This window comes from Antechinus flavipes, chromosome 6, assembly GCF_016432865.1.
Source record: "Antechinus flavipes isolate AdamAnt ecotype Samford, QLD, Australia chromosome 6, AdamAnt_v2, whole genome shotgun sequence".
NCBI classification, from domain to species: Eukaryota; Metazoa; Chordata; class Mammalia; order Dasyuromorphia; family Dasyuridae; genus Antechinus; species Antechinus flavipes.
Genome location: NC_067403.1, coordinates 108,052,728 through 108,079,263, shown reverse-complemented (window position 1 = coordinate 108,079,263; position 26,536 = coordinate 108,052,728). Strand labels below are relative to the sequence as shown.

Here is a 26,536-nt window from a genome sequence, read left to right as displayed (position 1 = left end):
CTTCACATTTGGCATTTATAACACTCTAAAATCTGGCTATCATCTTCCTTTCCAGACACTTCATATTACTCCTTTACACATATGCACACATGTGACACACACATACACACCATTCCAAAAAAATGAAGATGCTTTTTTGCCCCAATCAAATACTAACTTTATTTCTTTATTTTGTGAACTCTTCACACCTGAAATATATTTTCTTATTTCTGTTTGTTAGCATCCTTGCCTTCCTTCAAGGCTCAGATCACATACTAGTCAAAAGAAATAAAGATTTGTTAGACACCTACAATGCACCAGAAGCTCTTCTATGGGCTAATGATACAAAGGGGGAAAAGTCCCTGACCTCATGTTTATGCTTGTTTTATTTTCTTTTGAGACAACATACCATATGTAAGCATAATACAAAATAAACACAAGCACTTGGTGTATGGATGAATTAAGTATAGCATAAGAATATAATAGAATACTCTTGCACTGTAATAAATGGCAGAAAAGATGGTTTCAAATAAGTCTTAGGTTAAAAGATTAGTGAATTGATTCAGAAGAATAAGAACAAAAGTAGAAAAAAATTTTATACTATATTATCAGCATAATAAAAATGACTAATTTTTAAAGACATAAGAACTCTGATCAACCCGGTTATCAATCACCACTCCAAAGAACATATAATAAACAGTGCTGTCAACATTTTGACAGAGAGGCAATGGACTCATATACAGAATAAAACATACCTTTTTGGACATAGTCAATATGAGAATTTATTTTGCTTAGTTGTCTTGAAAGTTTTGCTTCTACCTTTTTTTTTTTTTTAAATTTTTTAAAATAACTTTTTATTGATAGAACCGATGCCAGGGTAATTTTTTACAGCATTATCCCTTGCATTCACTTCTGTTTCGATTTTTCCCCTCCCTCCCTCCACCCCTTCCCCCAGATGGCAAGCAGTCCTTTACATGTTGAATAGGTTATAGTATATCCTAGATACAATATATGTGTACAGAACCGAACAGTTTTCTTGTTGCACAGGGAGAATTGGATTCAGAAGGTATAAATAACCCGGGAAGAAAAACAAAAATGCAAGCAGTTTATATTCATTTCCCAGTGTTCTTTCTTTGGGTATAGCTGCTTCTCTCCATCCTTGATCCATTGAAACTGAATTAGCTCTCTTTATCGAAGAGATCCGCTTCCATCAGAATACATCCTCAAACAGTATCATTGTTGAGGTATATAATGATCTCCTGGTTCTGCTCATTTCACTTAGCATCAGTTCATGTAAGTCTCGCCAGTCCTCTCTGTATTCATCCTGCTAGTCATTTCTTACAGAACAATAATATTCCATAACATTCATATACCACATTTTACTCAATCATTCTCCAATTGATGGGCATCTATTCATTTTCCAGCTTCTGATTACTACAAACAGGGCTGCCACAAACATTTTGGCACATATAGGTCCCTTTCCCTTCTTTAGTATCTCTTTGGGGTATAAGCCCAATAGAAACACTGCTGGATCAAAGGGTATACACAGTTTGATAACTTTTTGAGCATAGTTCCAAATTGCTCTCCAGAACGGCTGGATGTGTTCACAATTCCACTAACAATGTATCAGTGTCCCTGTTTTCCCACATCCCCTCCAACATTCCACATTATCTTTCCACTCTAGCCAATCTGATAGGTGTGTAGTGGTATCTCAGAGTTGTCTTAATTTGCATTTCTCTGATTAATAATGATTTGGAGCATATTTTCATATGTCTATAAATAGTTTCGATTTCTTTGTCTGAGAATTGTCTGTTCATATCCTTTGACCATTTATCAATTGGAGAATGGTTTGATTTCTTATAAATTAGAGTCAATTCTCTATATATTTTGGAAATGAGGCCTTTATCAGAAACTTTGATTGTAAAAATGTTTTCCAGTTTATTGTTTCCCTTCTAATCTTGTCTGCATTTGTTTTGTTTGTACAAAAACTTTTCAATTTGATATAATCAAAAATTTTCTATTTTGTGGTCAATAGTGATCTCTAGTTCTTCTTTGATCATAAATTCCTCCTTCTTCCACAGGTCTGAGAGGTAAACTATCCTATGCTCTTCCAATTTATTTATAATCTCATTATTTATGCCTAGGTCATGAACCCATTTTGACCTTATCTTGGTGTACGGTGTTAAGTGTGGGTCAATGTCTAGTTTCTGCCATACTAATTTCCTATTTTCCCAGCAATTTTTGTCAAATAATTCATTCTTATACCAATAATGCATTCTTATCCCAGAAACTGGGGTCTTTGGGTTTGTCAAACACTATATTATTAAAGTTATTAGCTGTTTTGTCCTTTGAACCTCACCTATTCCATTGATCAACTAGTCTATTTCTTAGCCAATACCAGATGGTTTTAGTAACTGCTGCTTTATAATATAATTTTAGATCTGGTACAGCTAGGCCACCTTCATTTGATTTTTTTTTCATTAATTCCCTTGAAATTCTTGACCTTTTGTTTTTCCATATGAACTTTGTTGTTATTTTTTCTAATTCATCAAAGTAGTTTTTTGGGAGTCTGATTGGTATAGTGCTAAATAAGTAGATTAATTTAGGCAGTATTGTCATCTTTATTATATTTGCTCGCCCAATCCAAGAGCATTTAATATTTTTCCAGTTGGTTAGATCAGACTTAATTTGTGTGGAAAGTGTTTTGTAGTTTTGCTCATAAAGTTTCTGATTTTCCCTTGGCAGATAGATTCCTAAATATTTTATACAATCAGTAGTTACTTTAAATGGAATTTCTTTTTGTAACTCTAACTGTTGGGTTTTTGTTAGTGATATATAAGAATACTGATGGCTTATGTGGGTTTATTTTGTGTCCTGCAACTTTGCTGAAGGTGTGGATTGTTTCTAATAACTTTTTAGTAGAGTCTAATGGGGTTTTCTAAGTATACCATCATATCATCAGCAAAGAGTGATAATTTGGTTTCCTCATTGCCTAGTCTTATTCCTTTAATCTCTTTCTCAACTCTTATTGCCAAAGCTAGCATTTCTAATACAATATTAAATAGTAACAGTGAGAGTGGGCAACCTTGTTTTACTCCTGATCTTATTGGGAATGGTTGCAGTTTGTCCCCATTACACATGATGCTTACTGCTGGTTTTAAATAGATGCTACTGACTATTTTAAGGAAAAGTCCATTTCTTCCTATACTCTCAAGAGTTTTTAATAGGAATGGATGTTGGATTTTATCAAATGCTTTTTCTGCATCTATTGAGATGATCATATGGTTTTTGTTAATTTGATTATTAATATGGCCAGTTATACTGATAGTTTTCCTAATATTGAACCAGCCCTGCATTCCTGGTATAAATCCTACTTGATCGTGGTGTATTATCCTGGGGATGATTTTCTGTAGTCTTCTTGCTAATATCTTATTTAAGATTTTAGCATCAATATTCATTAGGGAGATTGGTCTATAATTTTCTTTCTCTGTTTCCAACCTACCTGGTTTAGGTATCAGTACCGTGTCTGTGTCATAAAAGGAATTTGGTAGGACTACTTCATTCCCTATTTTTTCAAATAGTTTATAAAGCATTGGGGCTAATTGTTCTTTGAATGTTTGGTAGAATTCACATGTAAATCCATCTGGTCCCGGGATTTTTTTTAGGGAGTTGATTAATAGCTTGTTCTATTTCTTTTTCTAAAATGGGACTATTTAAGCAATTTACTTCCTTCTCTGATAATCTGGGAAGCCTATATTTTTGGAGGTAGTCATCCATTTCACTTAGGTTATCAAATTTATTGGCATAAAGTTGGGCAAAGTAACCCCTTATTATTTCTTTAATTTCCTCTTCATCAGTGGTAAGTTCTCCTTTTTCATTTTTAAGACTGCCAATTTGATTGCCCTCTCTCCTTTTTCTAATCAGATTTACCAAAGGTTTATCAATTTTATTGGTTTTTTCATAAAACCAACTCTTAGTTTTATTAGTTCAATAGTTTTTTTACTTTCTATATTATTAATTTCTCCTTTTAATTTTAAAATTTCAAGTTTAGTAACTGATTGGGGGGTTTTAATTTGGTCTTTTTCTAACTTTTTAAGTTCCAGGCCCAATTCATTGATCTTCTCTTTTTCTATTTTATTCAAGTAAGCCTCTAAGGATATAAAATTTCCCCTTATTACTACTTTGGCTGCATCCCATAAATTTTGATATGATGTCTCATCGTTGTCATTATCTTGAGTGAAATTATTAATTGTGTCTATAATTTGCTGTTTCACCCAATCATTCTTTAAGATGAGATTATTTAGTTTTCAATTACTTTTTGTTCTATTTACACCTAACTTTTTGTTGAATGTAGTTTTTATTGCATTGTGATCTGAAAAGAAAGCATTTACTATTTCTGCCTTCCTGCATTTAATTTTGAGGTCTTTGTGTCCTAATATATGGTCAGTTTTTATGTAGGTTCAATGAACTGCTGAGAAGAAAGTATATTCCTTTCTGTCACCATTCACTTTTGTCCAGAGATCTATCATACCTATTTTTTCTAATATTCTATTTACCTCTTTAATTTCTTTCTTATTTGTTTTGTGATTTGATTTATCTAAATCTGAGAGTGCAAGATTGAGATCTCCCACTATTATAGGTTTGCTGTCTATTTCTTCTCACAACTCTCTTAACTTCTCTTTAAGGAAGTTAGATGCTATACCACATGGTGCATATATGTTTAATACTGATATTGCTTCATTGTCTATAGTACCTTTAAGCAAGATATAGTTTCCTTCCTTATCTCTTTTAATTAGATCAATCTTTGTTTTTGCTTGATCTGAGATAAGGATGACTACTCATGCTTTTTTGACTTCACCTGAAGCATAATAGATTCTGCTCCAGCCTTTTACCTTTACTCTGTATGTATCTCCCTGTTTTAAATGTGTTTTCTGTAAACAACAGATTGTAGGGTTCTGACTTTTGATCCAGTCTGCTATCTGCCTCCTCTTTATGGGAGAGTTCATCCCATTCACATTTACAGTTAAAATAACCAATTCTGTATTTCCTGTCATCCTAATATCCCCAGATTATACTTTTCTTTTTCTTGCCCTCTTTCCCTTCTTCCCTAGTATTAAACTTATTGGTCCCACTACTGTCACGCAGCTCTCCCTCTTTAGTATCCCTCCTCCTCCCTTTGAATCCCTTCCCCTTTCTTGTACCCTTTCCTTATTACTCTTTTTCCTTCTCCCTTTTCCTCTCCCACTTTTTAATGAAGTGAAAGAAGAATCTCTGTAAAACAAATATGTCAATTGTTTCCTCTTTGAGCCAACTCTGATGAGAGTAGGATACACACAATGTTCCTCCCCCTCTCTAAGTTCCCTCATATATGATAGGTTTCCTTTGCCTCATAGTTGCATATAGTTGCCCTCTTTTTATCTCCCCTTTTCCCTTTTTCTGACACTATCCCCTTTCCATTTCTACTTCCCTTTTTTATGTTATATCAGTAAAATCAAATTATACATATAGTTTTTATGTATATCCACAACAGAAATACAGTTCTCAAGTGTTCCTTTTACCTTTTTCTACTTCTCTTGATTCCTGTTGTTGGAGATCAAATTTTTTGTTTAAGTCTGTTTTTTTTTTCTTCTTAGAAACAGATGGAATTCCTCTATTTCATTAAATGTCCATCTTCTTCCATGGAAAAAAATACTCAACTTATCTGGGTAGTTTATTCTTGGCTGCATTCCAAGTTCTTTTGCCTTTCGGAATATCTGATTCCAGGCCCTTCGATCCTTTAATGTTGAGGCAGCCAGATCTTGCATGACCCTTATTGTGGATCTCGGTATTTGAACTGTTTTTTTCCTGGCTGATTGTAAAATTTTTCTTTAGTCTGAAAATTCTGAAGTTTGGCCACAATATTCCTTGGAGTCTTTATTTTAGGGTCTTTTTCAGAAGGTGTTCGATGAATTCTTTCAATGCCTATTTTCACTTCTGGTTCTATTACTTCTGGGCAGTTCTCTTTGATGATTTCCTGTAAAATAGTATCTAGGCTCTTTTTTTCATCATAATTTTCTGGTAGTCTGATGATCCTCAGGTTATCTCTCCTAGATCTATTTTCCAGTTCTGTTGTTTTTCCAAGTAAATATTTGACATTTTTTCCCAATCTTTCATTTTTTTGGTTTTGCTTGACTGATTCTTGATGTCTCAATGATTCAGTCATTTCTATTTTTTCAGTTCTGATTTTTAGTGAGTTATTGTCTTCATTAGCTTTTTTTTACTTCTTTTTTTATATGTCCAATTGAGTTGTTTTGCTCTATGGATTTTTTTTTCCATTTCACTAATTTTTTTTATTAGTGAGTTATTTTCTTTTTTCAATTCATAAATTCTCTTTCCCTGCACTTCTTGGGAGTTTTTTACCTTTTCCAATTCACATTTCAGGAAGTTGTTTTCTTTTTCCACTTAATCAATTTTTTCTTTTAGTGAGTTATGTGCCTTTTCTGTACTCTCTTGCATAGCTTCTCTTTCCTTTCCCCATTTCTCTTCTAGCTCTCTTTTAAGGTTTTTAATAGTCTCTTCTAAGAGAGCCTTTTGTATTGGAGACCAACAGTTGTTTGGAGACTGTCTGCTATTAGTCTCTTCAGGTTTGAAAAGCTGTTCTCTTTCTGAGTAGAAACTATCAATAGTTCTTTTGATTTTTTTACTCATTTTGTTAAAGCCTGTAGGGTCTTCCTTCAGAGCCAGGAGGTTACCAGCTTCCTCTGCGGAGCAGTGAAAGGTGTATGGATGGGTAGCTGTCCTGCCAGCCGGCTACAAAAAGCAGCGAGGTACTGGAGTGCTCTGGGAGAGAGTTCCCCATCTGGGAGTAACCCAGGCCTGCAGGGCCAAGCTGGGAACATGCCCTGCAAAGAGCCTCAGCTGTGTGAGATAATGACTGCCCTGGGGCTAGACGCTGAGCAGTGAGAGTTTCACTTCCCATGCCAAAGCCTGCCCGTGGGCTGTGGGTGTTAGCAGCTGAGCAGTGAATGGATTTGCAGGGACAGGAAATGCACTCAGCTGGGGAGGTTCTATTGCCCCAGGCTGACCCCCCCCCCCCCACTGATAAGAGGCTGACCAGGCTGTGCCCCCATGCCGTGCAGATAGATAGCTGCCTCCGCAAAAGCCCCGAACTGCAGGATGTGGCTGTAGGGCTAAGTTACAGTCTGCCTGAGTCACTTCTGGGTTTGAGGGGTTACAGCCAGATCTCGTTAAGTTCTGGCATTTTTTTTAGAGTACCCTCTGTTTTAGGCTTTAATTTCTCTGCCAGTTTACTGCTTTGTAGTCAAGGCAGAGCAGTTAGCCTATAGCAGAGTGGTCCCTTAACTACTCTAGTCACAGAGGTCACCCCTGCCCCTGGTCTGCTCAGGATGCTAGTCTCTTGCTACCTGAGTTAGTCTGTTCCTGGCCCCTCAGGACAAACCTTTCCTGGCGATCTTCCAGATTGACTTCAGCTGGTAAATTGTAGTGCTTCTAATCTTCATGAATTTAAGCAGTGAAGAGTTATTTTTGAGGCTGAATTAAATAGTTGGTTATGAGAGTAATGAGAGGAGCTTAGAGAGTCGTGTGTGTCTGCTCCGCCATCTTGGCTCTGCCCCCCCATGCAAAGATCACTTCTACCTTTTCTTTATCCAATGGTGAGTAGGAAAAAATGCTTGATGGTTGAAAAAATACAAAGCAATTTGTTAGTAATACATCCTTGCAATCTTTTATATTGGCCCAGTTGATAGTGATTTCTCCTTTCTTGGATTACATTTTATTTACTTATTGATATAGATGCTGAAACCTTCCATTTCCCTTTACAGGTAGGGGCAATTTCATTTCTGCTTTTATATTCCTTGTGTCTTAAATAAAAAAGATTTTTTTTTAAGTTTTGTTGAATTAAAATTAATAGGTCCCATCAGGTAGGGACATGCCTGTGCTTCTTTCCATAATTATCTATTGCTATTTTAAGCAAAAAAGAAATACTGGTGATGAGGAGGGAGTTAGGGACATGTTCAGAGAAGATTGCTGCCTGATCTATGTCTAGTTGAATATTAAGGAGACCAAGCACAGAATAATAAAAATATTTGAGGAAAGTTTCTCTACTTCCTCATATGAGAAAGGAGTATAATTTATTTGCAACTTGCTGGGGTTCAGCAATCATATTAACATCTAAGGATATAGAAGTAACATAATATATTTCTTATGTGCTTATCATGTATTGAAATATAAAATGTGACAGGCAAATGAGACTTGAGAGATCATCCAAGACAGTAGTTCTTAAGTTGAATCACATAGATTGAAGAAAGTCTCTGAATTCGGATAGATAAAAATCAATAGGTATTAACACAATTGTTTTTCCATTTTCATTTATTAAAAATTTTATTCTGAAAAGGCATCCATGAAGCAGAAAAGATTAACAACCTCTGATCTAGTGCAACTCATTTATTTTTTGTGTAAGAAAAGTGAAGACAGGAAAAACAAAGTGAATTGGCCATTATTGTATAGTATTGGTAGCTGTCTTAATAGACTGTGAGTTTCATGGAGAGAAGGGGTTGGGGAGAAGAATAAGCATATTATTATATTAATGTCCTACTACATTCTAGGCACTATAGTAAACACAATTTCTTTCCTTAATTTACATTTGAGGAAATTGAAGCATAGAGATTACATTAACTCTCCAGGATCACATAGTTAACAAATATCAAAGGTGAAAGTTGAACTCAAGTCTTTCTGACTTGTAAAAGCAGTGACTGTCATCTATTTTTTTCAATCTCCCTGCCAGCTTGAACAGTGCCTTACATAAAGCAGGAGCTTACTGTTTGTTGAATTGGATTGGATTCCAGGCTCTACTATTGTAGCAACTGGGGCAATTGTTAATTCATCATTTCGGTTCATTCTGGTTTTTTTTTTGACCTGAAAGTGTTAATGCAGAATAAAGTATCTCAATTATTACCCAGAAAATATTAGACACTGTAAAAAAAAAAAAAAAACTGGCTGGAGAAAAATGGGAGAATTGTAGCACCCACATCATACACACATTTTAATTTTAATCATACTTCTCATGTACTGAACTTCCTAAAACCAAAATTGCATCTCATTACATTTTTTTCTCTTTTATGTAGGTGGCTAATTTGGAATCAGATTCTGAGTGCAATATAAACAAGAGGAAAGTATGATCATCTCGTATTTGCAACGCTTTTTATGATAAAGTTCCAGAAATAGCTCTTTTTCAAAAAGAACTAAATTTGTAAAGTTTGTGATTTTATTTTACAGGAATTGTTTAATGAGAAAATTTAGCAGTCAAATAACTCCTCTCCCATTGTTTCTTTTTTCTTGGAGGTGATATTTTGAGTCACCTGGCCCATCTTTTGCTCAATTGGCTTTTTTTTTGTTGTTATTGTTCTCAGGTCTCCTATGTCAAAGCCATTGACATTTGGATGGCAGTATGTCTCCTCTTTGTGTTCTCAGCACTCCTGGAGTATGCTGCTGTCAATTTTGTATCAAGGCAACACAAAGAACTACTGCGATTGCGTCGGAAACGAAAGAAGAACAAGGTAAGATGTGAACATATTAACAATCTGGAAAGATATTGATTTTATGTCCCCAGAGAAAGAAAATAGCCTGTCAGGGAGATATATATGCTAAGATCACTTTGGTGTTAATGTGTAATTTAGCAAAATGTTCTAGATGAGTATAAGAGAATCTAAAAGTTCACAAAATGCTATGTTTGAACAAATCATATGACCTCAGAAGAGTTTTCCAGATTATTCCTCAATAAATATAAATAAATCTCTTATCCAAATTAAGAAAATATGTTGCTTTACATATGCTAATTCTTAAGAGCATCACCAGAGAAATACTAGGATTTATACTTAACCTAAATCAACTTTGATAAAAGTTCAACTTTATTTTGATTTTTTTTCCTTCTATATTCTTTAACCAAATATATTTTATTTGATGAGATAGAAGAAGAAAAAGATCTATGTTTCTAAGTTTTTTCTTCATTTATGTATGTCTATATTAAAAAGTCACTGGAATTAACTGGGTGAAAAGGATAGAATGCTATTGGTAAATTGCTATCACATCCTGTCTTAAGTTGGACTCAAACCTAGAAGGCCCCAAGATCATTTTAAAATAAATCTATGAAGAAAGTCTCTAGATACAATTTTTATCCTCAGATTAACAAATTAGTCTGAAATTTCTTGTGCTATTGTTTATTGTTTTTTTTTTTTCTTTCTGATAAATATCAGCTCATTAAAAACAAAACCTGTAACTACAAACAATAAGTAAAGGGCTCAGTTATATTAAATGTTCCTGTTCCAGTTGTTTATTTGTTTGTTTATTTAATGTTAAGTAATAACTACTTAAATATACAATCCTCTAGGTTGGGTTTTGGCAGAGGAAAGAGTGTCTAGAAGCTGGAATGTCAATATGTTTAAGTTAATTAAAACTGCAAAAATAACATCACTAAGACATAATTCAGACTTTCTTAACTTTATCCCAACATAATATGATAGATGGGATTAGTTCTTGGTGTTTCATATAATAAGTTATTATTTCTTATCACTTCATGTATATCAAAATGGTTATTTATCCAGATATATCTCTTGAGCTAAAAATATCTGGTACTACTTCAAGCAATGTCTATTTCATTGTACTGTGGGAAGACTACTAGAAAAATTTGGCAAAAGATCAAGAACAGAAGCATCTGAGATGCTCATTTATACAATATTTTGCCAAAATTTTACTATATTAAATGATATACTGAGAAACATATTAGATGAGTAGATTTTAAAATAAGAAAACCTTCCCTCTTTATCCTTCTCCACCATTCTCCCTCCTTTACTTTCTCTTCCCCACTTTCCCCTTCTCATCCATCCTCTCCCCTCCACTCCCTTTCTTTTAACATCACATTACTACTTTTCCAGTAATTGCTGCAAAACTAAAAAAAATTTCACAATGTTACTCTAAAATTTTGGATTCTTTCCCTAATTTCTCAGTTGACAAACATATGTCTTTTTTAGCTTTCATTATAAATGAAACAGTGTCCCTTTTCTCCTTCCCACCTTTGTTTTATTGGGGAGAAGAGGGAAGGAAGAAGGACTTCTTACTTATTCTCTTCTCTTTTTTTTCTCCTAGATGTCTTCTTTCCTTCTTTTTAAAATAGCATTCATATCTCCTCTGTGTTTGGAAATTAGAAGGAAACAGGTTTATACAATAGAAATTTCATGACAGGTGACATTCTATTTAGAAGTCAATGTAGGCAACATAGGGAGGCATAAAAGGACAATCATACCCCATCTTATCATATATTGTAGAAGCATTATATTTGGATGAACAAAATAGTCAAAAGACCTCAATTTTGGTTCTTTCAGTGATCTTGATTTAAATGAAATTAACAGACTAGCTGCTCTTTACCTGAGGGTGGGTTTTTTTTTTTCTCTTCACACAAAAATATAAGGATTTCTAGGAATATGAAATAACAAACAGTGATTTGGACCATTTGAAAAAAAAAAAAAGGTTTACATAATTAGCACATAAATATGCACATATATAAGTATATGTTAATATATATGCATATATTACATCAAGAAAATGAAGACTCATGACTTGAAATCTTTAGAAAATAACACAAGAAATTTAGATTGAGGAAAAAAATTGGAATTTTTCTGAGTACTAACTGAGGGGGAAAAATACTGGTTATATAAATAATCAATTCATTGATAACCTGTATTAAGATGCTTTATGTAATTCAAACCAAATGTGCAATTTTATTGAATTATACATTATTTGACTCTGATTTTTCAATCCTCTTGGTCCACTTTGCCTTCCCACAGACAGAAGCTTTTGCATTGGAGAAGTTTTACCGTTTCTCAGACACGGTAAATTTACTTTTTTAACTTCAACTAGAAGATTGTGGTTATCAGTTAAAGGCTAACAGCATATTTCTGCATGCAAGCAGTGTCTGGTGGAGAAACAAAGCACATTTTTCTTTTAAAGTAATAACAAACCATCGGCAATCTTAGCTATTTCTTGGACCTTTCCTTCCTTTATTTTGTTTTTCTTATGAGAGAAAAAAATATCCCATTTTAGTATTCTTTCATTCAGGGGAAGGCATTTTAACTAGCGACTTAACTATTTTTTCTGAGCTTTTTGTAAGCTCAAGTTTTTTTATAAATATATATTCAAAGAAAAACAGTTCATATTTTCTTATTTATCCTCAAAATGAAAACAATGACACATTTTACACAAACTAAGTAGTATCAAAATGAGTAAAATGTATCTATTTTTCTTCTTTTTTCCTATTTTTTTTAACAAAAAAGAAAATTGCTCCAAGGCAATCCTATATTTGGCTTGAAAGTTTTAATTGGAAAAACTGTCCTTTCAGATTTTATATGTGTGTGTACTTAACTCCTTATATTGAATTTTGATTGAGATACATAAGATAAATGAAAGTTTCTATTTGCAAACAAACGTTCCACATATGAAACGAGGACAAATGCTTGAAGGGGAGGGAAGCATAAGTCATTAAGTATGTCTTGGCAGACTGTGCTACATATGGTGTTTAGCTTGGGGGAGAATACTATGCCATATAAAGATGATTCAGTGAAAATGGAGGAAAGGTGGACATGTTCTATGTGCTATCTGTGCTAATGGAAAATGGTATGTCATCATTGGATTATACTAAAAATACTTGTTTCATCAGAGCTAACTTTACTTTCAAAGCTATTTTTCAGAAAAAAAATTGAATGATTTATAGATTGTTTAAATTATTTTATAGCATGTAATTCCATACTATTTTCCCTCTGCATTAAAACTGCATGCTCTTTCCCCATATGGGTAGCTTTTCCCAGCCTTGTTATGTGTTTCACATTTGAAGCAGTTTCTAGTTAATACTAAATAATAATATACAAGTGTTATGCAAGAATTATTTTTACACTAATATTTGTCATTTAATTGCATGAGATTTGCATGCACAATTATGACTGTAGCATGGCAATTATTTGCCTTTGGGAAATATCTATTATTGTTTTTCATCTAGGTTATACTATTAATGTTTTTTTTATCATCTTTGGGGGAGAATCTTTCAATTAAATGTTGCTTCACCAAAAGATAAATACTCTAGTGGAAAAAATTAGGCAAACTAATTGTTCATGATGTGTCTACCTCAAGAGCATTCAATTCATATCTACTGACAATTTAAAAATTACCAATGGGGTCATCTCATATAAGGAAGAGTTTCATTATAATGGGGATATAACAGGTATATCAAACCATCCCTTACTGTTCTAATTTTTAATAAACTATTGATTATTTTGAATTACTAAAAATGTGCCCATCACTCAAGACAGAGAGTTGGCCTTGCAGTCAAGAAGTCTGTCTCAGACTTTTGCTAGCTGTGAGCAAATCACTTAGTGATCATAAAAATCAGTTTATTTATCTATAAAATGAGGAAGAAGTTCCCTTGCATCTGTTAAACTTTTGATGTTCCTAGACCTTTTGTAAAAGCTGAGATTATTTCTTAACTTCTCTCTCAAGGAGCAAAATAAATAATGATTTGTTAAAAATACTGAATTGTAAAAATAAGAGTGATATACACAAAGTCAAATAAGAAAATAAAAGGATGTTATCTAGATATCCAAATAAGAAACCACAATTGTTAATATGTGGGGAGGGAGGAATCAGACATCATAATGGAAATAGGCTTTCTAAAACCAAAGGACTATTTATTATTATTATTATATGTGCTGCTGAAGCAAGCGCAAAGACCTATTTATTAATATTTAGGAGCTTTTTAGAGAGAACTAATTTGTAGTATATATCTCTACCCATTCAAAAAAGCTTGCAAAGAACAGGGGGAGTAGATATCAATAAAATAGATTACTTAGAAATTAATGACTTTAAATAAACACTTGATGACTAAATAACAATGCATAGAGAGGAAGAGTGGGACAATGGATATAGAGTTCCAATGAGAGAAAATCTGGTTTTAAATCCTGTCTCTGATTTATACTCTGTGACACTGAGAAAATCATATAAACTCTCGGGGTCCGACAAAAAGCAAACTTCTTGTCATAAAAGGGATTCATTTCCTCAATGAAATCCTAAGTTCACTTCTTCAATATTAATTAAGAGAAAAAGAGATACAGAAAGACAGAAATACAGACCTTAGTGTACACTAAAATCATTTGGATAACTGAATTCAGTGCTGAATTTTCCAAATTGTACATCAAACTTTGTTTTACCATTCAGATGCCCATTTAAAAGTTATATCATATAATTAATTCCCTTTATTATTTTTAGGGTTGAATTTAAAATTCTCCTAACCTATATTTTTTCTGTCAGACAATTAGAATGAAAAAATATAGTATAGAACCCAAATTATCTTTGAAAATAAGGGGACACTAAAATTCCATTTACAAAACATTTACCAGAATATTATTCCAAAGGAAATTATTTCTTCCTTGCTAAATAAGAGCCTCCTTTTTTTTTTTTTTATTACAATGGAGGTTTGTCCTTGGTCCAGATTTCGCTACCCCACACACTGTTGGGGAATGTTGTGTTCTGATGACATGCTTTGTGGTAGATGTTTATCCTTGAGTAGTCTGTGAGTTTGTATGTATATGTATGCACATTTATTAAGTTATATTAGATGGAAATTGTTGTGTTTACTGATGATTTTGTTGTTTTGTGACATATGGTTATCAAAAAAAATGCCAAAATATCTCTGAATAACACTCAGAAAACCATGTGAAAGATATGAACAAATGTCCATGCTTCAATTTGTTTCTTAATGTAATTCAGTATCATTAAGAAAAATCTGCTAGAACACATTATTCTGCATTATTAGCATAAACTATTATATATTGTTAGAAACCTAGCCATAGCCTAGAAGATGGCGATAATAACAATTTTTCAATTTTTTGAATCACTATTAATCCTTTTAAAATATGTGGAGAAGATATCTCTAAGTTTCAAGACAGATAACTACAACAAACTCACTGGAAATTAGAAAATTGCAAATGATAAAAAGAAAAAGTTTATCTAGCTAAATTTACCTTTCACATTAGCCAACATCATGTTCTTTAGCACATATACAATATTTTTTTTTGATTTTCCAAAAAGATATAAAGAATTCTAAAAGATTTCATTGTTGAAAATCACTAAACATATATACATAAATAGAGTGCTACATTATTTGTTGTTATGACTCAAAAGTAATTATATAAATGAATTTTATTTTTGTCAAGAACCCTTGTGCTATTTTCACAAATCATAATAGATCTCCTGATTTAAAATTATGCATTCTTTCTCGTCATATTGGAGTAATTTTGATAAAGTAGCTGAAACTTCAAACCCTTAGAAAATCTCTACAATGAACTTTCAGTCTCACTTTTTATATATTCCTTAAAATACTTCATTACTACAGTGTGTCCGGATTGTGGTTGTTTCTTATCAAATTTCCTGGAAAGCCCTTATTCTAATTAGAAAATCATTCCTTTACAATGTTAATTTTAAAGTCAGTTATGAAATTTTTAATACTGATCTTTCTTCTGCTTTTCTATTTTTCCATTCAACCAGAAGGTTACCCTGAAATTATAGCATGATAGAACTGTAATGGATCAGAAAGATCATTTTAGAGAAGAGAAAACTGAAGCCCAGAAGATACACATGAAAGAAATATTTCCGAGGGTGACTCTAAATGGTGATTTAAATAGTTAATTATGAACCAGAAATGTCATTTCTAAAATGGCATTTGGAATATGTAAGTCCTTCCACAGTGTTTCAGGGCTATCTTTAATTCCCCTCCATGGGCCATTATCTGTGCTTCTCCTGCCCTTTCCAGCTAAGAAAAAAATTTAAGCAGAATTTTAAATTTCTGAAATGCAATATGTGATAGTAAAACAAGTATTTAACTTTTATTCAGAATGACATGGATTCAAATTCCACTTTAAACACTTGCTAACTGTGTGAACATTGACAAATCACTTAATGCCTTTAAACCCTAGTTTCTCATTCCTAAATTCAGGGCATTACCCTTTGTCTACTATTATGAAGCTTAGCAAATCTAAAAGTACAATGCTCTTCTTTGATCTTTAAAGGACTCTGGGTAAATATTAACTGCAACAAAATTGTGACATTAAAACACAAAGAAAATATAAGGCTAAACATAGCATTTTTGGATGGGATGAGAGAAGATTGAAGAGCATCAGGAAGTCCTCTTGACCAGAGCTTTGAATAATGTTTTCAGCACTATCATTCAAAATGATGTGTTGTCACTTGCCTTTTGATAGCACCTAACCCTCAAAGATCCAGGCACCTTCCACTTTCCATGACTCCTAACCTGAAGGTTTAAGTTGAGTTGACAGCAACTATCAACCTATTTCTTCTGCAACACTTTTTTTTCAACATGAAATGGTAGGGATAAGATCAGTTCTTGTCATCTTGTCTTTAAGAAATTAAATGCTAGTTCCCTTTACCTCACACCACAAATTTCCATATTCTTTTCCGAGAATTTAGGGCTCAAATCTGATTCATCCTTCTCATATTGGTCATGATGATAACTTCGATTTCAAAAATAGTTTCTCCCTCTCTGTAAAATGAGGAGATTAGATTAAAATGGCCTTAGAGATCCTATCCAGATCCATTCTAAGAACTCATGATCCAGATGCTCAAAAAGACTAAATAACTTGTTCAACATTGTACAAAACATACTCCTTTTAATGAAGAGTAGAAACATGTAGTCAACTAGCATGTAGAAATATTAGTTGATATAGTACTTTTCCTATGGCTGGGTTTTTTTAGGGGAGGGGATAGGAATCTAAGCAGAATCTAATACTAGCATTATACAAGCAATTATTTGAGCTTACCAAGTAATAAGAAAAAATCTATTTTAATATCTTTGCAATAAAAATAGTTTACTTGTATAATGCTTTAACAATGCAAAACATTGCCTACATATATTAGGTCAACTGTTTAACATCTTTTTAGTCTTTAACATTAATCATAATACACTGAAAATTATTTTAATTTGGCTGTTTACTTATTTTTGAGAAAAATGATGCACACATTTTAAAATATCAATAGGTGTTTATTTAACTGGTTTCTTACATTTACATATGTGTGTGTATGTATATATGTGTATGTGTATGTGTGTGTGTATGCTTTTTATCCCCTTTGGCAGAAATAAAATTAAAGTCAATACAGAGACATGTCAATAGGAAAATGTTCTTATTCAGCAATCAAAGATGTTCAATAGAGAATTCATTGGCTTCCACTGGTTATAAAATTATATTTACATCTTTTTAGATATTTCTTTAATTGACACAAAATATATTCCTAGGAAGGAATATATATCACAGTTTTGTTTTAAAAAATTAAGTCATTATGAGAATTTTCCCCATTAAAAAAAAATCCTTTGCGGGATACCAAGAAATGTCAAAGAATGATCTCTGTCCTTGAAGAGCTTTCAATCTAATTGGTAATAAAATGTTTAAAACAGTTAAAAAGTTAAACAGTACAAATTTTTTAAATGATGGATTACTATAATAATGAGTCTTCATATGATTAATTTTCAAATGAATGGTATAAATAAAATAATGTAAAACTTCAGGGAAGGGAAAGTCGTTGTGGATAGATTACTCTGGAAAGATATTCTAGAGGACACATGAATCAGATTTTGAAAGATATGGAGAATTAGGATTCAACAAAGTCATGAGAAAAGACATAGAACATTATATGTGAGGCATGGGCAAAAATGTGAGATTTGAATATGGGAGAGTGAGAATATTTTGCCTAGAATAGTCATAAAAAAAAGGCTGAAAAGAAAAATGAGTCAGAATTGTGGAGACTTTTTGATACTAATCTAAAAAGATTAGAAGTTATTGTAGGAAGTGTAGAGTTGTTGCTAAATGCTAAAGTTGTTGCTTTTTTGTTGTTGTTTTTTAGGGGAGTTATGTGAGGAAAATGATGTTGAGAAGATCACTAATTTTTAATTAAGTATTTATTTTATGTAAAACACCAGGAATAACAAAACACAGTCCTGTCCTTATCGAATTTATATTCTAATAAGACAGAAACCGTGAAAATAAGATTTCATAGAGAAAGAAAGTAGATATAAGATTATATAGAAAATACCTTAAGAGTGTTTATAATACCTTTCTGTTTTTATAACTGTTTAAAACAGTTAAAAAGTTAAACAGTACAAATTTTTTAAATTATGGATTACTATAATAATAAGTCTTCATATGATTAATTTTCAAATGAATGGTATAAATAAAATAATGTAAAACTTTAGGGAAGGGAAAGTCGTTGTGGATAGATTACTCTGGAAAGATATTCTAAAGGACACATGAATCAAATTTTGAAAGATATGGAGAATTAGGATTCAACAAAGTCATGAGAAAAGACATAGAACATTATATGTGAGGCATGGGCAAAAATGTGAGATTTGAATATGGGAGAGTGAGAATATTTTGCCTAGAATAGTCATAAAAAAAGGCTGAAAAGAAATATATACATAAGGGATTGGAGAAAAAAAGAGAGAGGAGGCAGATAAAGGAAGGAGAAGAACATTTCAAGTAGTATAATAATGAGAACATAAAGGTCTGAAGTATGATTGCATCAGGGAAAATAAAGAGGGCACAACATATTTGAAAGATATTTATAAGGAAGAATTAACAAGACCAGTGACTGATTGTAGATGAAGAGGTAGAGTTGAAAGATAATTTTGTAAAAGTCAACTTTTTTGTAAATCAGATAACTTTGTCTTATAAGGCTAAAGTTTTCATTTTTATTAGACATTTGTATTAGTTGTATTTATACAACCTAAATGATAAAACTACTATTGATCCATATTCTGCTTCCTCAACTAAGGAACCTCAGGGGTTCATTAACTTTCTCAAGCCTTTGGAATATAATTTAGTGTAGCATTTACTTAAAATTAAGTATTTAATAAATTATTCCCTGGGAGACAATAAACTAATCAATATGGAGTTAATTATCCTTATCCGGGCACTGTTTAAATTGTCAAACATACATATAAATATGAATACTGTGCTTGATTCAGTAGAAAATTTGAAAATATATATTTAAGTACTATAAGAATTGATAGGCCTCCAATGGTGCATGGTATTTGATTATAAACTTTCTCATATATGTGTAAATATGTATGGGTATGGGAGAAAGAGCAAATATCTGCACATTTCCCACATAATAAAAGAAGTTTGCAATTTTTCCTCACTTAGGTAAAATCTATAAACTAGTAATTTGAAGTATAGCTCCTTTGAGACAGCAAATATTATGAGCTGCATTTCGAATTTGAAGGCCTGAGTTCAGCTTCAGACTCTTCTTATTGGCTAGTACATTGTAAATACATAATTAATGTTTATTGATTGATTGTTTTCTATGCTTTTTTTAATGAGTCACCAAAGCTACCTGATCCTCAGCATCCTTATCTATAAAATTAGAAGCTTGTACTAGATAGATTCACGATCCTTTTCAGTTCTAAATCTATAATTGAAATCTAAATGTATAAGTTAAGTCCCTTACAGCTATAAACATATGCTTCTATGAGCTTAAGCTTTTATAATGATGCTAAAGCTAGAATGGTGATTGAAAGTCATGATCAGCTCCTGTCTAGAAATTATTGTCTTTTTTTATTTCTTCAAAGGACTCAAATGAATAAAAACTCTGAAGGGCTCTACCATATTGGATTAAATGTCTCTATTCTAAATTATTAGAAAGGATAGTTGATGGATATGATTGAACCAAGTAAATCAGCTGCAGAACTTTGGATCAAGTCAACATCTTGGGTATTTAGACATTTGACTTTGATCAAGTAGATGTGCAAACCCAAGTTATTAGATGAAGTAGCAGTCCTTCCATTCTATTTGGTTCAGACACAAAATGAGAGGACCCCCCCCCCCTTTAGACTACACTGCAGCAAATAGCTGATCTGCACAGAGAGTGGTTCAGACTTAGAGATGGCTCTTACAATCTTCTCTGGATAGTAAAGAAGGATAAAAACATTATTTACAAAATTATACCCTTTATTTGGTAAACATTTATATGCAAGCTATACACTCCCAGGGAGTCAACTAATCACCAAGTTATGTTATTAAGGATTTCAAAAAGGAAAAATTCTTAGGGAATGGAAAATCTTGGGGAACAGAAAGTAGTATGAATAAATATGCATATTATGTTAATTATCAAGCATAAAAGAAATGTGAGAAAAAAGTGAAATAATACTGACTTGAAAATTGACTCATCAGTTTTATGTTATTATTCAATGTATATAATTGCTTATAATTTTTTAATCTAGTTCTTTCCCTAAATAGATACACTATATTTTCTCAAGTCAAATCAACATATATAACATAATTATTGAAAAAATTAATTTGATCACAGTATCTTTCTTGGTCTCAATCTCACTCTACTTGAGATTTCCAATATCAACTGATAAAATGATAAACACAAAAATAAAAGATAAATGACTAAAAAAGTTAAAGTGTTCCACTTTTGCCTGCGATTCTAATTCAAAAAACTATTTTCTTTCCCAAAAACTTTTACATGGAGAGAAATTAAAAGCTTGCAAATCTACAAATGGCATTTTCTATGCTTCCAACTATCAGTAGCAAGAAAATACTATTGATGAAGTGTTACATATTCTAAACAAATCCAGTGATTTACAATTGCAACCTTTATGAACTCACTATTATATTTTAGGCTAAGTAGGATACCTTTTTAAAAATTGATGCTATTTGATATCAATTAATGACATAAAGAAATTGAGACCTCTTAAGATATTCCATTTGCCAAATTTAATGACTAATAAAATTTTAAAATTATTTCTCTATTTGCATTTTAAAGATGAATATTTATTTCAGCAAGTTGCTATTTTTCAAGGATGGGGGATAACTTAAGATTTTTCTAACAACTTAGAATTATTTAAAAAATAATACTGAACTTCAATTAAATGTAGGGATGTCTCCTAATTTTTTTTAATACTCCAAAGGAGGGTGTTTAAAAAGAGTGTGTTTAATAAGTTTAGATTTCAAATTAATCTTTTCAAAGATATCTATTAAATAATAGCTGTGCACATGGTGCTATTTATTTAGTTTATATTCTTCATTATCCAAACAACATGAGTTAGGAACACATAGAGTCAGACTTCAGAGAAAGTAAGAAAATAGAACACATGAAGACTAAAATAAGATTCCCCCCCCCAAAAAAAAAAAATAAGATTTCTTTGGCCAACAAAACCATTAAATATTTGAACAACAACAACAAAAAAAGCACAAAGATGAGTTTCATCTAAAAAAAAAATTCATTAGATCTCCTGATATGATTTTTTTATCAGGAAGTTTTTATACTATTTTAAGATACCATGAGAGTTCCTTCCAAAATACTTAAAAATAAAACAACCTGTTATATTATTACAATATTTTACATATTGCCAGATTATTTCTAATAGCAGTATAAGACAGAAGTAATGAATTAAATAGGAGGAAATAAACTGACTTAACATTAAAACGCAATTATAAAAATATTTTTCATGTATTATATATGAGAATAAGTAAAAAAAAATATCTGTATTTGTTTTCAGATTGGGAAATTCTTAATGTGGCAATAACTTTCCCTGACATAGATCAAAATTTACTTAGTAACTAAATCTCTGAGAATTGGTGGGGCACATAAAAATACAATGTCACAAATTCCAGTGTCATACAGCTAATCTTTCTCAATAGTATTAAAGATTTAAATCCAGTTCTTCCTGACTCCTGAATCCAGTACTCCATCCACTATGTCATACTACTTTTATTTTTTGATATAGTATTACACAAATATACAGACACACATACATCTCCACACACACACATATACACAAATATATATATATATATATATATATATATATATATATATATATATATGGCATATGTTATGTGTAACATTCCTGTTTATGTATTTTAAATTATGTGTGAGACAGTATGGCATAGTAAATAGAAATGAATGACTTGGATTCAAGTTTTATCTCTGACACATACTAGCTGTGTGACTCTGGACAAGTCATTTAACCTCTCTCTGCTTTGAAAAATTCTCTATGGTTATAAATTTCAGAGAAGGTGGCAAACTGCATTGGTAGAGAAATTCCTTCTCCCGATGAAATCACAGATCCAATCCCTCTTTTCATATCTGTATATACACATATATATATGCAGGTATTTATCAATATATAGAGATGTAACTAGATATGTGTATCTCTATAACTATATGGAAACAAATATATGTTCAAATCACAATTCAAAAGTAATCACTATATAGGTCATTTCTCTTTGAAAGTCATTCCATGACATATAATTTTTTTTTTGTTTTTCTTGTGACAGGATGATGAGGTAAGGGAAAGTCGGTTCAGTTTTACAGCCTATGGAATGGGACCATGTCTACAAGCAAAAGATGGCGTGACCCCAAAGGGGCCAAACAATCCTGCCCAGATCACACCAAAAAACTCCGATGAAATGAGGAAGGTATTTATCGACAGAGCCAAAAAAATTGACACCATTTCCCGAGCCTGCTTCCCATTAGCCTTTTTGATTTTCAATATTTTTTATTGGGTTATCTACAAAATTCTTAGGCATGAGGATATTCATCAGCAGCAAGACTAAACCCACAGAGGCATTGAGGCTTGGTTGTTCCATTTAGCAGGAATTATCTCTGTTAGATACGTTGCATGTTTGTATGTATGTATGTGTGCATACACATATTTGCCTGCACAAGAATGTGTGTGGTGTGTGTGCGTGTATGTATGAGTGCATGTGCAGCTGAGACATATGGAGAGGGTTAAAGAAACATATGGAAAAGAGTTTCTATTTTGACTTGCTATGCAGTCATAATCAGACAGATGAATGAAGATGAATATATGCTATGATAATCTCTATTTCATGCCGATTAAAAGTGACCAATTTTTTTCATAGTAAGTCATATCATTGTATATTAAAGCTTTACTGCCAATGCATTTTATGGTACAACTTATTACTTAGTGGTAGTAATATCACCACTTTTTGGAGTTTCCTATGATTTTTTTTTTAATTCAGTGTTATTTCCTATTAAAGTTGGTTTAAAACTCCCCAGCTGAGTACCACATAAGAAGTACCTACTTAGAATTTTTTTGTAAAGAAAAAAACATAGAAAGTAGTAACAAATCAATGGTTTATCTCTAAAAATTATTTTCTTAGACTGTGTCTATCTGCCACTTAAATCATTGCTTACTTCAATAGAATATATCAGACAAACTCTAGTTTTGATGTGTCAACATAGCTACTAGCTCTGAAAAATATGAACAAATTTTCTAATACAGAAAATAAGCAAACTTTTTTTAAAAAAATTAGTGTTATGAAATTGTTCATAATCAAGTCATCTCTGTAGGTAACTAGTATAAATGGCCCAGGAGGCCAGATAGCCAACAAAATCTCCCTTCTTAGCCTTTATTATTCTCTTTGAATTACAATCGATTCAATATAAACATGTTGTTTTTAAAAGAATTGTTATGGCTGTGTATTTTTAATTATTACCAAACAATGTTTGATAAATGTAAGAAAGATTTTTTAGACTTTGATAGTTATTTAATTTTATTCATATGATTATGGCAAATAATTTTTATTATAGATGAAGGTGAATCATTCAGTGTTCATTGAAACATTCACATTTTAATTATGCCTGCTGAAAAGGTTAAAGAAAATATTTAAAAACTGAGACTAGAAATTGATTGGGTAAAATTGCAATAGAATTATAGAGGAATGTTGGAACACATTTCCTGTGAGATTTATATAAGTTTTTAAAACAAATCAAGTTTAAAAGGATATTGCAATATATAAATGTGCTGCAGGACTGAGTCTCTTTTCCCAAAAGCATATAATTGTTGAGTTTTACTTTTACAAATTTCAGGGGTGTCTTTAATATTGAGCACAATTCTTCCAATGCATTAAGATACTTCTTTGGGAGTGTTCATAATGTCACCAAATTGAAATGGAACACAGCATTTTAGTTCCAATTATTTGGGTGCTTCTTAGGGCTGTTTGAACCCAAACCAGAATTTTCTGACAGAATAAGTGCAATTATCAATTGACAGTGTTTGTGGCACATCAGAAATCCCAAGTCTAACTACCCAAATTCCATTTTGACAGTACAAATGAAATAGAATATAAGATTCTGGTTTGATTTGATTGTCTCCTATGTTAAATTGTTCGTGAGTAACTATTTTTTTTATAAAAGCAATACAAACAATTTCAGCTAATTATTGCATTTATGCATCCAATGGGACCCGAAGAACAAGTTATTTCCAAAGAATCATTTCTGCACTGGGAGAATTGAGACCAAGATAGAAAATCTAGCAAAAGCCCTTTCTTGAACTCAAAATCTGGCATTCTGATGCTCTGATCTTTGTACACTGCCAAACTGAAAGCTATAACTGCCAGTTAAAGGTAAAAGAGTTTCCCAATTTGAAGGGTCACAGTAATTGCTGTGCTGTGGCATTACATTCTAATTACCTATCGCTTTTAATAATCCCTTTTTTAGAAACATGGCCACTTTCACTGCTCAAATTTCTCTTGTAAGACATAGACAGAACACAAGTTGCCAGTTATCTTGACTTTATAGACAAACGCTGCAGCTAAAACAGCTTGTTACTATAAACTTTATTTTTAAAAAGTGTGTATCCAAAAGCAAAAAAGTAGCTAAGGCAAACATATGCTACATTACTAGCAGCCCAGCTCATGTGACCCAAACCTTGGCAACATATTTTACTGAAAACAAGAGAGAGAGAGAGACAGAGAGTGAGAGAGAGTGTGTGTGTGTGTGTGTGTTTCTGTATTTCTGTGTGTTTTAACTGGAAGGGGAGTGAAAAGTATGGGCTTTTCCAAAGTGTCCCTGAAAAAATTTGTATGCAATTTTTTTGTCCTTTAGTATATTATACATCAGTATTTTCCACTAATTAGTAAGATATGTTGTCTTATCCCCAGAAAAATATATGTTAAACATATAGAATGTGGGTATACAGAATCATATTACATTTCAGCTACTAAAATCTACTCCAAATATCAGCTGTTTCTATATTAGGTGACAAAGCATAAATGACTCCAGTTAAATAAGTACTCTTAAAACAAATTCAAGCAAGGGTGGCTTTGAATCTTGTTCATACTTGTTTCCATATCATCATATACACATTTTTCCTCTAAAAAGTAATAAGAAATTACTCTAATTTCCACATTATTGACTGTGTTGTCAAATGAGAACATTTCACCCGAATGTAAAAAACATTTGTTAAATCTCTCATTAACTATCATGGGAATGTTTTTAATGACCAAATATAATCTAAAAGGGAAGATTTAAGTAAATAAGTCTTTCAGATTTCAACCAGTTTTCTAAATCAAAATGAAGCTACATGAAAGCTATGGCTATTATGAGTCAAAATATTGATAGAAATGAATTCTCCAGAAAACATCATGAGGAGATTAGAAGAAATTATCACTCAAATAGCTATATGACTTTATTCCTCCATATACAACCTATATTTGTTTTTATATATGTATAGCATTCATTTATATTCAGCATATTTGTCTGTATACATATATACACACTCCATACATCTAAAATATGTCACACATATGCATATATTTGTATATATGTGCATACATGAATATATTTAATCTAAGTTATAACAAACATAGGAAAATATATTAGCTCATCATTCCTAGAATCTTGAATATCTCGTCTGCTTAGGATAGAAGATTGCCTCATCCCCCTTTCTCTAGAGAAATACTTAAGCACTGATCCTAAAAGATTTGTTGGACTATCAGATATTTATAAATATGTTCCCTAATTATCATTCTACATCTGGCTTTTTGGTACAATTATTTGTCCATCCAAGTGTTACATCCAGGTGATTATAGTGATAAAATGTCCAATTCTTAATAAATTCCAAATGCATAATTTCCTGTTCAGTTCTACCTATTCACTTTGTAGACTTCTGACTAAGTTCAAGTTTATCATTCCCAGGATTTCATGTTTAGATATGTCCATTTTTCTACAATATGGCTACAATTTGGGTACAAATCCTCATCATTCTAAAATATATTAAAGTTTATGGAGCAATGGAGTATTAACTAACAAAAAGCTGGTCTCAAAACTAGGAAGACTTGAGTCCCAGTCTCACTTCTAACACATCTTGGCTGTGTTGACCCTGGCCAAGTTACTTATTCTCAGGATGCTATGAGTAACTCTCTAACTCTAAGTAGCTGAGATGGTGCTGATGTATAATGGTAGAAAGCATTTCCTCACCCAGGATCCTCATCCCATTGAAATCAGAGGCCCATTCCTAATCTCCTATACTTATTGATACTCTTAGAGAAGACTACAGGAAAGAGAAAAAATATAACTAAAACTGACAAGCTAGCTTAAAGGGCAGTTCCTATATTAAACTTTGCCATCTGCAAGAATTTTTTTCTAAGGAAAATAATCATCTCTATATAGCTGCCTTTTTTTCTTGAAAAAGAAAATG

General features: G+C 32.1%; 1 protein-coding gene across 1 annotated transcript in view; it reads left to right on the top strand.

Annotated features, from left to right (window-relative positions):
- Window positions 1-23,445, top strand: part of GLRA3 (glycine receptor alpha 3) — a 229,159-nt gene extending 205,714 nt beyond the window's left edge. The window contains exons 8-10 of the mRNA XM_051964069.1: window positions 9,387-9,533; window positions 11,817-11,861; window positions 22,368-23,445. Of these exons, the coding sequence (XP_051820029.1) occupies window positions 9,387-9,533; window positions 11,817-11,861; window positions 22,368-22,646 (471 nt within the window). The 3' untranslated portion in view covers window positions 22,647-23,445. The remainder of the gene's footprint in view (window positions 1-9,386; window positions 9,534-11,816; window positions 11,862-22,367) is intronic.
- The last annotated feature ends 3,091 nt before the right edge of the window (window positions 23,446-26,536 follow it).